At 37.9% G+C, this 12,955-nt stretch overlaps 1 protein-coding gene across 2 annotated transcripts; it reads left to right on the top strand.

Moving 5' to 3' along the window:
• The first annotated feature begins 5,520 nt into the window (after positions 1–5,520).
• On the top strand, positions 5,521–12,641 carry RGS13 (regulator of G protein signaling 13). 2 transcript variants are annotated; one of them, XM_052666293.1, is made up of 5 exons: positions 5,521–5,657; positions 6,636–6,704; positions 9,321–9,382; positions 10,151–10,317; positions 12,181–12,641. In XM_052666293.1, the coding sequence occupies exons 2-5, from the start codon at positions 6,640–6,642 to the stop codon at positions 12,376–12,378; spliced, it is 492 nt and encodes a 163-aa protein (XP_052522253.1). In that variant the 5' UTR covers positions 5,521–5,657; positions 6,636–6,639; the 3' UTR covers positions 12,379–12,641. The 2 variants fall into 2 exon arrangements, with proteins under 2 accessions (XP_052522253.1, XP_052522254.1); XM_052666294.1 differs by lacking the exon at positions 5,521–5,657 and adding an exon at positions 5,861–5,981.
• Positions 12,642–12,955: the final 314 nt, after the last annotated feature.

Here is a 12,955-nt window from a genome sequence, read left to right as displayed (position 1 = left end):
AAGATCACCAGTACTAAAACTGCACTGAGCACTTGCCTTCGGTTTCTTCAAGCAGCCTAAGCACCACACAACCCCAAAGCATTAACCTGAGCTGTGATGGTGGCCAGCTTTCACACGGCCTCTTTTCCTAATAAAATTAGTAATGACTTCCATATGAAATGAAAAAATGTAAACTTTCCAGCAATGCTTTAGACTTGTGTGCAGAGGGAAACAAAGCAAATCAGCCACTCCAAGACTGTTACACAGCCAAAGCACTTAAATGACGTTACAACTGCCTACAAATCTGACATCTCTGGAAATGAGAGTCACAGGTTTTTATTTACGTTATCAAATTACTGCATTCTGTAATTAAAAGACGATCTTTAAAAATAAAACAGAATAAACATGCTGTGCTAATTACTCATAAGCACATGAGTTTTGTACTTCTCACTTCCAGACTTATGGAAAAATCTGTACTGTATTTACTGTATGGACCATCAACTGTAAAAGTCAAGATAGGTTTAGATATACAGAAGGGAGAGTTGCTATTGAACAGAATTTGACCAGCAATGAGGTCAAGCTATGCAATGCATTTATTCACGCCAGTCTGAAGAAACAGTGAGCATAGAACACATGAACAGAACTCAATGGCCAGCTGGGAGCTGTTGTGCTGGGATGAACAAAGGAGATTAGGAGACCCAGGGTAACAAGTCAAACGTTCTGACCAGCTTGAAGCACATAGCAATCAGTTAATTGACACTGAAAACAAACTACAATAATTCTCTTAATGAGGACATAGCCACTGAGAATGAATGCCTTCAAAATGAATTCACTCACATGATGCCCACGTAAGTAGCTTTGCACACTGCTGAGATGTGCGAGCTCACTAACAGGAGCCTGACAGAGGGCCATAGGGGCACAGCACCCACTTCTCTGCAGCCTGATTGAATGGGAGGGCTGAATGTTCTTGTTCAAAGCACTGCAAGCACCCAGTCACATGATTTCCTCCTCTGCTTTGCCGGTTGCAGAATGTCATGCTCACACAATGACATCATGGCTTTTAGGAAGAAAAAGGGAAGAGAAAGCTTATAGCCTATGATAGAGAGAAGGTTTTCAGAACTTCTATCTAGACTTTTCAGCAATATTCCAGACTGTTTTCACTAATTACATGTTTAAGTTCACAGAGATCAGTGACAACTTAAGATTTATCCAACTCTATGGGCAAAACCCAAAGCAGTCATAAGTATGGAAACAATTTCCATTCTTCAAGTTAGCAAACACTCACAAGACGTGCCCACTTTTGTCTACAAGCAGAGTATATTTTCACCACACATTCAATAGCAGACAATTGGTCATTGTGGTGTGCTGCAGGGGTCTGTTGCCCTGGGAATGGACATTCGTTGCATGCTGAACTTAACTTTTCTTGAGGTTATTTCTAAATATATAGCAAGAAAGTTCCCAACAAAGGAACCATGTCTGGATGGGGCTGGTCACAATGCCACAATATTAAGTATAGCCTAAAGCATATGACTCAGTGGCCACACTAAGCTAAAAGCAAGACTTTTGATCCATTTTTCTTTTATATACTAAGTGCACTCAATGAAGAGTATGATAGGACACAGATCAGAGCATGTACTTTTTGTGCTCCTCAAGGGAAAACAAAGGCCTCTCAGTGTCTTTTCTTGAGTGTGAGCCTAAACCAATTGGCACACCTTCAGTGCTCCTATTTACTTGCCCTTGTAAGACAGAGCCTCAAGGATGTGAATACAAGGCAAGCCCAAGCAAGCAGTGTTCCTGCATTCATGAATGCCATTGTGTGGGTGTACTGCAGGAGAAAGAAGAGGGTAAGTAGCAATGTACAAGCAATGGAGTGTGTGGGTGGATGGAAAGAGCGGGTACAATACAGAGAATGAGGCAGAAAGGACTTCCAAGTTCACTGGTGTGAAACAGGTTCGGGTAGGCGAGGTGCTTAATGAACAGAGGAGCATTAAAATAGAAACACAAACAGGAAAGACTGACTGTAAGAGCAAAAGAAGAATAAAGAGAAAGCATGGGGATTAATAAGGATGCTATTATGAGTGAACATGAGAAAGAACAGAAAGAAATATAAAGCTTTGAGCAAGAGTTTCTCTGGAAGCATTATCCTTGCTGACAAGAAAAGAATTGCAATAAAAACAGTCATCAACTATCAGATAGTTTAGACAATATATTTAATACTTGGAAAAAAAACTGGCCAGAATAAGTGACAAGTTAAACAGCTTTGGCTTGATAGTAATTTCTCTCTCCATCTTTAGCTTTTCTGTTTCCTTCACTTTGCTTTCTTCCTCTAAAGCATGTCCAGCTCAACTACTGAATGAACCAGGTAGTATTGGCTCCTCCACAGCACATCCTTACAACACCACAGTTCTGCACCCTAAGGATGCAATCTAAGGATTCAATCTAAGGATTCAAATGAACAAGGCTGTATCAGAAGCCACGTTAGACAGCCTGTCCAACAAATGCCTCAGCAAATTGCTTGTCTCCCTCTCTCTCCTGGCTGGATAAGAAATCCCTTTCAGGCTACATAAGATCATTCACTACAATCAGAGGGTTTCCCCAGAGCCTGCAGAAACCTACATCCATCTTCATGAGATCTGTTTGAATTGATTACTTGCATCTTCTCCTTCACAGTGATGTCAGATGACATCTAGTGGAATATCCATGTAATAAGAGGGAAGGCACAACATAGGCTTGATCAGGCAACCTGTCATTGAAGCATGTTGTGGTTTTCTTGTACTCTGCAAAAGATGTTTGATCACAGTGTCACTAATCACTCATGAACAATAGTTAATCACTACATAGTTTAAGTTTACTAGGAAATGATCTTGCCAAAATAAGATACTTAATGTTATGCAAAAGAACTTTCAGATACACACGTATACAAAGCCTCTCCTGACCCAGACATCATGTCCATTGTAGGCACAGGTAAGTACTCACAAGTGACAATAACCCCAGAAAGTCTTCCACTGTCAGCCTTCTAAAAAGTTTTTTTCCCCACCTCTCCAATCACTTACCCAAATGCTACGAGATAGTGCTGACTCCCAGAGCACTGATATCATTACAATCCTCTAGAGACAAGCAGAGAAACTTCATTGCTATTGCACTGGAAACGCTTCAGCAGAGAAGAATAAACAAGGTACAGATCATTTTAATATTAATTTAACGCGAGGTCATAACCTGGGCAACAACTGGGAGAAGAACAACAAAGGACCTCATACACGTTAGTGAAGTTCTAGTGTCATCACTCAGACTGCACACATTACCATGTTGACCAGTTATAAGCATAACACACCTCACACTGATGGGTCAGAGCTCTCGCATAACAACCTGATGTTCTTGCCTCAATGCAAGAGGACCAAACCTGTTCGTAGTGCAAGAGTGCTGCACCTTGTTTCAGCATGGACTTCAGACTCTATAGATCTTGGCTAAAAATATTTGTCACCAAACTTGGACAATTCATGAAAGATTTAAATGAAGTAAAACAAAGCTTAATTTTGTTGCAGCTGATTTGCAGAGACATCCAGACAACTTTAGAGCAAACAGTCTCTATCAGTGGTGCAGAGTCCAACAGAACTGTTCCTGATAGAAACCACAAGCACAATTTGCCTATGGCACATATAAGGAAGAAGACGAGACAGGCACCAGCACATGCAGAGCAGACACATCCATAGGGAAGTAAGACCTTCTGCATTTCAAGAAAATAATAATAATTAAAAAAAAAAAAAAAAAACACAGGAAATTTAGAATCTTATCCCTACAAATGCAGCTAATAAATGAAAATTTTAACCGGGAGGAAGGATATTTGAGTTTCTATAGGTATGATGTTTTGTGCTTACAAGCACAGCATAAGAAAGGAAACACTTATTTTTGGCATGTAAATTTGCTTCAGAATAGCAAAGGCATTATTTTAAGAAGTGTTCCTGATGTATAAACAGCTTCTTCATAATTCACGTGTGAATATTTTATGTAAAATTCCTAGTACAAATTAGTCTGAATGACATCACAGAGGGCAACTGAGCAAAACTTAAGCTGTTTCTCCCCAAAGGCTCTGCTAAAACCTGCATGGAGCATCAAAACCTGTGACACCAGGTAGCTTACAATTCACTAGCTTGGTATACAGATGCTGTGAATCAAAACAGAATAGGCTGCCCAGAGAGGTGGTGGAGTCACCATGCCTGGGCATATTCAAGAAACATTCAAATATTGTACAGAGGGACGTGGTTTAGTGAGAAATATTGGTGACAGGAGGACACTTGGAACGGATATCTTGGAGGTCTGTTCTGATTGTAGTGATTCTATGAAAGCACATGTTGGAGCTCAAAAATAGGTAATGCTCTAGATTGGTATCATATCACATCTTGTACACAAATGAATACTCTCAAGTCTTAAATTCATTTATCAGACAAATAATTCCTCTGCAAGTATTGTAGCCATGTGACTTTCTTTTTGATTAAGGCCCTGTGAAAAGCGCAGGTCCTACACATTAAGAAAAAACTGTGAATTATTACCAAAAAAAGTTATACCTATTATATAAAAAAGCATGATATCCTCCACTCACCCTACATTCATATGTACCAGCTGAAAACAGCTCCTGCAGCCTCCAAATAGCTGGCTGAATTACCAAAGCAGAGAAGTCATGACGTACGTGTGCTACCATTTGCAACAGAGAATAGGGCACAAACATAGGCAAGGTCACAGGCTGTACTTGTGACATTTGGCCAATGCAAAATTGGCACACACTGCATGAGGGCACGTTGTAGCTTTGCGTGCTGGATCTGTTTTGTTTATAGAATAACATCATTGTCAGCAGTAACAAGTGACAGACTGATGGAATACAGACTACATACTTCTGTGGAATGAAGAAAACCCAAGGATAAAGATAAAATATAAAAAAAAAAAAAAAAAAAAGAAACAAAAAAAAAACTAAGATCAGCACACTTTGTACCTTGGCCTATTTGGAAATATTTTGTATGTAAAGAGAATTACAAAGCCTTTGTTGTCTGGATAGCGAATGCACACACATAGCCAGCTCTGGGGCACAATATTTTCTTTAAAACCTCAAACTCTGCTTTAAAATGTTCCTCAGAGCAACAATATCTCATTATGCAGTATGACTTCTCACCTTGAGAAAAAAAAGATAATGAATGACACTTTCGAATTTAGATGGAAGTAGCTGAGCTACTGCTTCATCTCATATTTTCGGGGAATTTCCATGCAGCACTAACTGTAGGTTTCAAAGGTTGTTTTTGTTTGTATTTCAGTGACCAGTAAGCGTAACATGAAGACATACAAAAAAAGAGGGCACTAGGTAAAGACTGAAATAAGACAATGGGGATGGTTGATAATCCTACACCAGAATTTAATGTGTAATGCTTTTAAATATAGAATATTGCGTTGTTCTAAAATCCCCCTTTTGTGCAGAGGGTGAGATCACAGCAAATGCTAGTGATATGAATAGGCAAATGTAGAGGAAGTTATACAGAAAACAAGCAGAACGTAGTTCGGAGAATTCCACAAAAGTAGGAAATGAGCAACAGTCACTGGCAGACCTGCAGGGCTGCTGGAGCACAAAGAGCCCAGCTGCAGTACCACGCTAAGGGAAGTTAAGAAGCTTCGATATCCTGTAGGAAATCTACTGGGTAAGACTCTCACACAATATCAAACTGGATTTGGACATTAATAAGTCTAAGAACAGGATCATTTGACAAGTTCAGAATGCTGCACTGGGAGATATGGCCTTGTTCTATGTTTTATCATGTTTGAGTTGGAAGGAAAACTAAGTTGCCAGAATAGTATATGCCAATCAAACCCAAACCTGAAAGAAACTATGACCTGAAATAAATAACGTGCAAGATAACTGGTTTGCTTTCAGGCAGATCTATATAAATTCACCTTCCATCCCTTGCAAGCTTTTCACAGCATTCAATCTCTCTGGAAAGAAAACGGAGAGAGATATAATCCAGGTCAGAAAATATTGATGGAATTTTTGTTTTGCTTTCTTCTTGTTGTGTTTCTTGCATGTTTGGTTGTTTTTTTTTTGTGTGTGTATGTAAATATATGCTTAACAACCTTGTCCTTATTACAAATAATACCTGCTCTCATATCATCTCTATAAGAAATGTAAGCCCTATTTTTAATCAGTATTGATTAGCTGGTAACTGCATGGCAAATTACTGCCTCATGCTTCAGTTACTGAACATTGTCCAGTTTACACTGAGCTCTGATTCTTGATCCAGGTGTATTTGTCCTTTCAGAAAAGAAATAACCACCTTATTTTCCTTTTGGTGAAGGTCACTTTTTAAAGTTCTCTTCACAGATGGGAAAGAAAAGAAATATCAGCTCCATTTCTTTCCACCTTTAGAAATATCTGTTGAACTACCTACATTTTTGCATGTTACAAAAATACATTTTGGAGTAATGGTTCAGCCACAACTTAAAAAAAAAAAAAGAAAAAAAAAAAAGCTTTAAAATAAAAGATGATAAAGATTAGATGTCTAAAATAAGAATGCTGTTAGAGTAGGCAGCACTGCTGCATGGAGGACTGAATTACAAGTAGAATTTAAGATAGCCAGAAATCAGTATAGGAAGATTAAAACTCACATAGTTTTCATGTTTAGGAAAATGAGTCCAAATGCTTGCTGGCTTTGCATGACATTCAGAGCAGAAGAAAATGGGATCATTTCTAAGTAAGTAACGACACAATTCTTACATTTTGCAGAACAGAAATATAAAACCCACAGAATTCACTATGAGTTTTCCTTACAAGCCTAAAATCACGCAGATGAGTGCAGCATCCTCACAACTGCTCCAGCTGACCACCTGCAATGCAGCTAATTGCTTTGCAGTATATTAAGTGTACATTAGTACTTCTCTGTTGGAAATGGGGTGCATCATAGTGGGAACTTTTAAGTATTTAGGCACAGGCCTGACCTAATCCTTGATTTAATCTCAGTCTTATGACCCAAAAGAATCTGTAAACCCTATTTTGTGCAGTTCTTTTGAAGAATTCAGACTATTGGCAGAGATTGAATATGTGTGTGTCCTTCCACACATGAAGCTGTGCTGTGGAGTGGAAAAGAGAAGCAGCAGTGCCTCCTGCAAGTCATCAGCTGTGTCCAAACTCAGTGGAGGCCAGGCATAGCCAGAAGTTTTGGCCATCATGTCATACATCAGCATGGCTAAAAAGCTTCTATTCAACACACCTGTTACCAGCTTGTACACTGTACTTATTTACTGATTGGAGAAAAATACATCCTCCATAGCAGTACTGAGGTATTTCTGTTGACCATCATTTGTGTGAGGCTAAGTGACAGCTCAGCAGAAATCCAGAGAGCATTTCCAGAAGTGTCTCCTGGACAAGGACTTTTCTTCTACACAAGAATGTCTCAGCCTGTGGGCTACTGATGCAGTGCAGCCAGGGAAATCCCAGGCACTGGGGGAGAATAATAAACAAACTACAGCTTCCACAAGGCTTGGCAATAGCATTTAACATATTAAGTATTGGAATCCCAGCTATAAAGCCTCAGATAACTATGGAGAATACTCATGTTTCTCAGCATAATAAATGTTCTCCAGCAATTTGAATCACCTTGCCAATCAAAGCTGCGAAAACATTGCAGTCAGCACAGCAGCTATGAGACTGGCATTAGTAACACATGTTCACATTTCCCTTAGTAACATTCATGATTCTGAAAGGAAAGACAAAAAAAAAAGTAAAAAGATTTTCCTCCATGGCAGCTGCCCCATCAGGTCACCTTCTTTCTGCTTCAGAGATTAATGCTAAAGGTAAATAATCAGACATGGAAATAAGGTGGCCCTGCTGATGATGCTTGGTGAGACAGACAAGACTTTCATATTCAAATGCTATTGCTGACAGGAGTGAAAAATTATCTGCATCAGTAACACTGATGATGACTCAGAAGTGGCTCCCAAGGAAAGGGAGCATTCAAATGAATAAAGATTATCACTTCCCACAATAACAAGCTTCATGAGCTTCCACAGATGAGAGCCACTCACACATGGGAGGGGGAAAAAAAGAACTTTTGATGAGAATCAAACATGTTGGTAAGAACTACTAACAGTGTAATTCGATAGCAGTAAGATTTAAATTGATATGTTTCTGATCACACAAACCTGACACAATAATCAGTATGCCTCAGTACACTTGGTCAGAGAATTCTACCAAATTAAAGATGAAAGGGTAATCACCAGTTTTGAAAGCTACAAAACATCTGGTGCCTGTAGTGCAGCAGAAGCCTATGAAGCCGCATGCTGCATCCATACTTAAGCTGATTTTGCTTTTCATTATGGAGATGTGAATATCTCTTCTGAGGTACCTTTTACATGCTGCAGTTCTAGAATGACTAAAATTATACTTCATGTGAAAAGGGAGCACTCGGAGAAGCTCTCCCCAATTCAGGCTGACTCATAGTGGAAAGCGCTCATTGGAATACATCTCTGCGTTTTCTTCTACTAATATAAGTGAGAGCATTTTTTCCAAGTTACTAGGCATTGAGCTTCTAGAATTGCAAGGCTTAAAAATCAGTTGGTCTAAGTGGAGCAACATGCACATGTCTGGCCATCAAACATTTGTTTTACCTTACTGTGTTTAGTCTCTCACCTCACTGCTTCCATACTTTTTCCCAGAGTCAGGCAGGAAACTCCTACAATCTTATGAAATTGCCATTTGAGTATAACAAACAAACAAATCTGGTTTCATCTTCAAGAACTGTTTCTAGATTAGTAATAGCATGTCCTACTATATTGTAAACAACTGGAGAGAGATGGAGAGGATGTACCTTACAGCTGAGGTTGTGTTAAGCTTTCAGTATTTATGTTAAGTTTGGAGCTTATTTTCAGCTCTCAGCTGATAAGTCAACTTAACTGCAACTTGGTCATGAAGGGTCTTTAAAAATTACAGTAAGAATCTGGGCTCCTAAAGTCTTTGATACTAAATACGAGTGTCAGCGTTGCATAATCAATCACACAATTCCCATACCAAACTGGTTACAATCTAGAAAGTCACTATTTACCATGTGCTTAACCTGAGCTCTAAATCAGCGAGTACTATTTCCAGAGGAATTAGATAGGAACACCTCGAGATGGAACTATAAGCTGTATTGAAGAGAATACATGCTTAGTAAGCACAAGACATAAGATACACAGAAAAGCTCTTTCAAATGCAAGATTCATACGTCTTATTTAAATTAGGGAACAGATTTTCAATAACTAATTATATACGATTTGTATGTTTGAGCCATGGCTAATTCTATAATCATCTCCTTCTCTATTTTATCCTGAAGAGTGTCTTTGGATGAAGTGCTACAGTGGTCCCAGTCTTTTGAAAAACTGATAATGAGTAAATGTAAGTAAATGTATGCTCGTATCCCAGTTGAATTGCTTAAAAAGCTTCTTACGGAGGACAATCAGCAAGACAAGCAGTATGCTGTGTGCTTTATCTCACATGCAGCTACTGAAAAACAGCTTAGGGGGTTGTGCTTACCATGCATCACTCAGAAGAAACTGAAAGCAAAAGTGATTTGGCAAACACCATGTATAGCCAAGTATGGAGAGCAAGAAGAGGAACAGAATGAGAATTTGTAACTATGAAGAAAAAGGCAGAGTTTACAATTAAAACATTTAACAGCAACCAACTTGGCTTGCTACACTTCATAAGGAAAGCACAGGGAGAAAGCACTTTTTTTTTTTTTAATAAAAAAGCAACAGTTGAGTGCAAGTCCATGGTTACTGCTACATCACAACCCACCATCTTTAGCTAAGTGAAACTCAGAATTCTGCACCAACAGGAAAACTTGTTTCAAGTTAAACATTTGTGGTTTCCAGCAATACTCAGACAATGCCTAGCATAAACTTCAGTGCTCCTGAATAGCAAAATGCCAAAGTTTAAAGGAAGTTACTGCACACGTAGCAAAATGCAATGTCAAAGTATAGAGTTCTATGGTGAATTAGTGCATTTGATTTCCCACTTTGATATAATCTTTCGATAAGAATGTTTAGAGACGTAGAGCATAGTTGTACACACTACCTTATAAATATCTCTATCTTCAAAGCCTTCTCAAGGTTATAAACCTGGTATGCTGTATATGAAGTTTGGCTTTCAAAACATTTACAGATGGACCTATGATCTACAAGACCTACTTGAAGACAGAGCACAGTGATGAAAACATAGAATTCTGGCTTGCTTGTGAAGCTTATAAGAAGATCACATCCCAAAGAAAAAGGATTTATGTGGCCAGGAAACTTTTTACAAATTACATTCAATCCCAGGCTCCAAAAGAGGTGATATACCCTAACATGAGCTTTTTGTTTCCTCTATAGAATTGTCTGAACTGTAACGTAGTTTACAAAATGCAACAGATATTTAGATCTTCTCATAAAGTGATTGGAGACTCCTGTTCATCCTCTCATAGCTTTTCTGTACCCATAATATCAATACTTTCCTTTACTGCTTTGTCTATAAGAAAATGCTTCATATGTATCCACACACCACGTATGCATGTTAACACACAGCTAGATTAAGACCGAAATTCATGGATCTTCATGTTCTTTTAAGATCAAGGGCCACTGATCTCACTTCAATAGATCTTGAACAGTGCCATTCTGTCATGCAGATACTAATCTGGTCTTTGCAAGAGTAAACAAACAAATGAAGAACTCCACTCAGCCCTATCCTTTTAGAAAAGGAGTTGATAGAAAGACTCTGAAACAACTTAATCACTGCACCATAAGGTTCAGGAAAAATACTGAAGATCTGAGCATTTAAAAAAAAAAAAAAAAAAAAAATACTCAGGTGACCATGCAAAAAAAATTAACTCCTGCTCAACAGTTTCTACTCTCAGACTTAAGCCTGTCTTGCTTATTACCCTCCTTGGAAAAATGTTTATACTGGCTTTTACTGCCTCTATCCCAGCAGAATGACATAGCTGAAGTATCCACATTCATTATTTTCTGGTTTACATATAATCATAAACAAATTACAGAATCTCAAAACAGCCTCTCTGTTGACATCAAAGGCCAAGCCAAACCAAACCCAGCTCTGGTTGGTCTCCAGCTGTTGGCTGAGATCATTTGCTCCTTTAAATGACTAAGCCACTCCTACTAACATAGAAGTAGAGGAAGTTTGAAGGCTATTGGTTTTAAAACACAATTGAAAGTGTAATTCACTTTTGTCTTTTCCTAAACTTTTTATTTACTTACTGGGGTGGTGTGGTGTATGTGTATATATTTGTAGCATGTCCTACTATAGAAACTCAGTAAGACATTCGTGTTTTTGAGAAAGAAGTGTCAGTATTGCCAATCACAAACCCATTAATCTAGGCTAAGGCCGTAACTCAAGATAGTTAAGAATAAGTTGTTTAAAAATGAGATGTGTTGTGTATGTTTTTTCCCCCTACAATATAACATATTTGAATCTTGCTACTGGCTGCCTAGGTATCTAGGTTTTCAAGACATATTGACTGCCTTTTCTCTATATTCACTCTTAACACAAGAGCTAGATACCATTCTTTAAAACGTAGATGCTAAGTGAGAATTGTGACACAGTTCATATTCAATTCAATTCAGTACATCCTGGCCCATAAGCAACATCAGCACAAACTTCACATCTTTAGAGCTCTTCTCTCAGCAAAAAGAGACCAAATGAAGTCAATGAAACAATGCAATTCATCATAAACTAATAATAATAATAATAATAATAATAATAATAATAAAACGTCCTATTTAATTTAGTATATTTTCCATCCTTAAGATAGCTGGAAAAAAATAAAATAACATAATAAGCTTTTCCTGAAGCTTTTCTACATCTCACATCTTCAGGACTGCGTCTTTTAAGTCATACATATATATTCTTTCATTAAAAGCATGGGACAGACTGGAACTCAAACAGCTCTAAGTCTACCAGGCTTTTGTTCCCCAAAGGAGCAAGTTCCCCATCCAGCTGCAAAGCCTAGATATTTCTGACACTGTAATGAAAAAGATACTGCTACAATAGATAAATAATGAAGTGCTGATTTTAAATACATAATACAGGATACATAAAAATAAAACTAGAGAAATAAAAGTCATTCAGTACAGGTCATCTAACTTCAACCTTCGTTCGCAAATATTTAATGATACTTCAGTAATGCTGATTTGTGTTTTCAGATTAACATTGACAGCCCAGTGAAGAAATCAATTGTCAGGAACCTACAGGAACCAACAGAGTCCTGTTTTGATGAAGCACAGCGAGTAGTGTACATGCATATGGAAAGAGATTCCTACCCTCGATTTCTTGAGTCAAAGTTCTATCAACAGCTCAAACACAGACTCCGAACTGATAGCAATATTCCATCAGTATATTAAAGAGAAGGGCTGAAAACCTCCTTCTCTAGCCAGCGTTTCTAAGACTTAAAGTAAACAACAACAACAAAAAAATCACAGTACATTAGTGTTAATAATCATCTGTTACATTGTTCTTCTGATCTCAGAATTGATGAAGAACTACTTTCCCTCTTTTCCGATGGATGGGTTCCAATTTTGTCTTTTTTTCCCCTCCCTTCTCCTCTCACCAAAACTCTGAAGTGAAAAATAAAGTTTATAGATCTTCAGTCCAAAAAAAAAAACAAGAGTGAAATTTCAGTCTTTTATTGATGTGCAACAACTCTGATAACATTTCCAGGAGTTTTTCCTTTTGAAAGGTCTGAAATAGCAGTTTTGCTGCTGGAAAACAAATGATTATTTGGCTGCATATAACATAGAAGAGGGAAAAAAAAATATCTGCATTGCTGCATTCACCAAGTTTTTGTTGTTGTTTTACTTCTATCTTCTTCCAAAGTAGAAGAAATAAACTAAAGATATTGTGAAGTACAGCTGCTCATTTAACTTTAAGTTACAAGGCAGAGTAATTATACAATTTTATACTGAATTATGGTATATAACA

This window comes from Tympanuchus pallidicinctus, unplaced genomic scaffold (assembly GCF_026119805.1).
Source record: "Tympanuchus pallidicinctus isolate F22 unplaced genomic scaffold, pur_lepc_1.0 scaffold7, whole genome shotgun sequence".
Classification (NCBI taxonomy): Eukaryota; Metazoa; Chordata; class Aves; order Galliformes; family Phasianidae; genus Tympanuchus; species Tympanuchus pallidicinctus.
The sequence above is the reverse complement of the archived record's forward strand: the minus strand, read 5'-3'. Positions and strand labels throughout refer to the sequence as shown.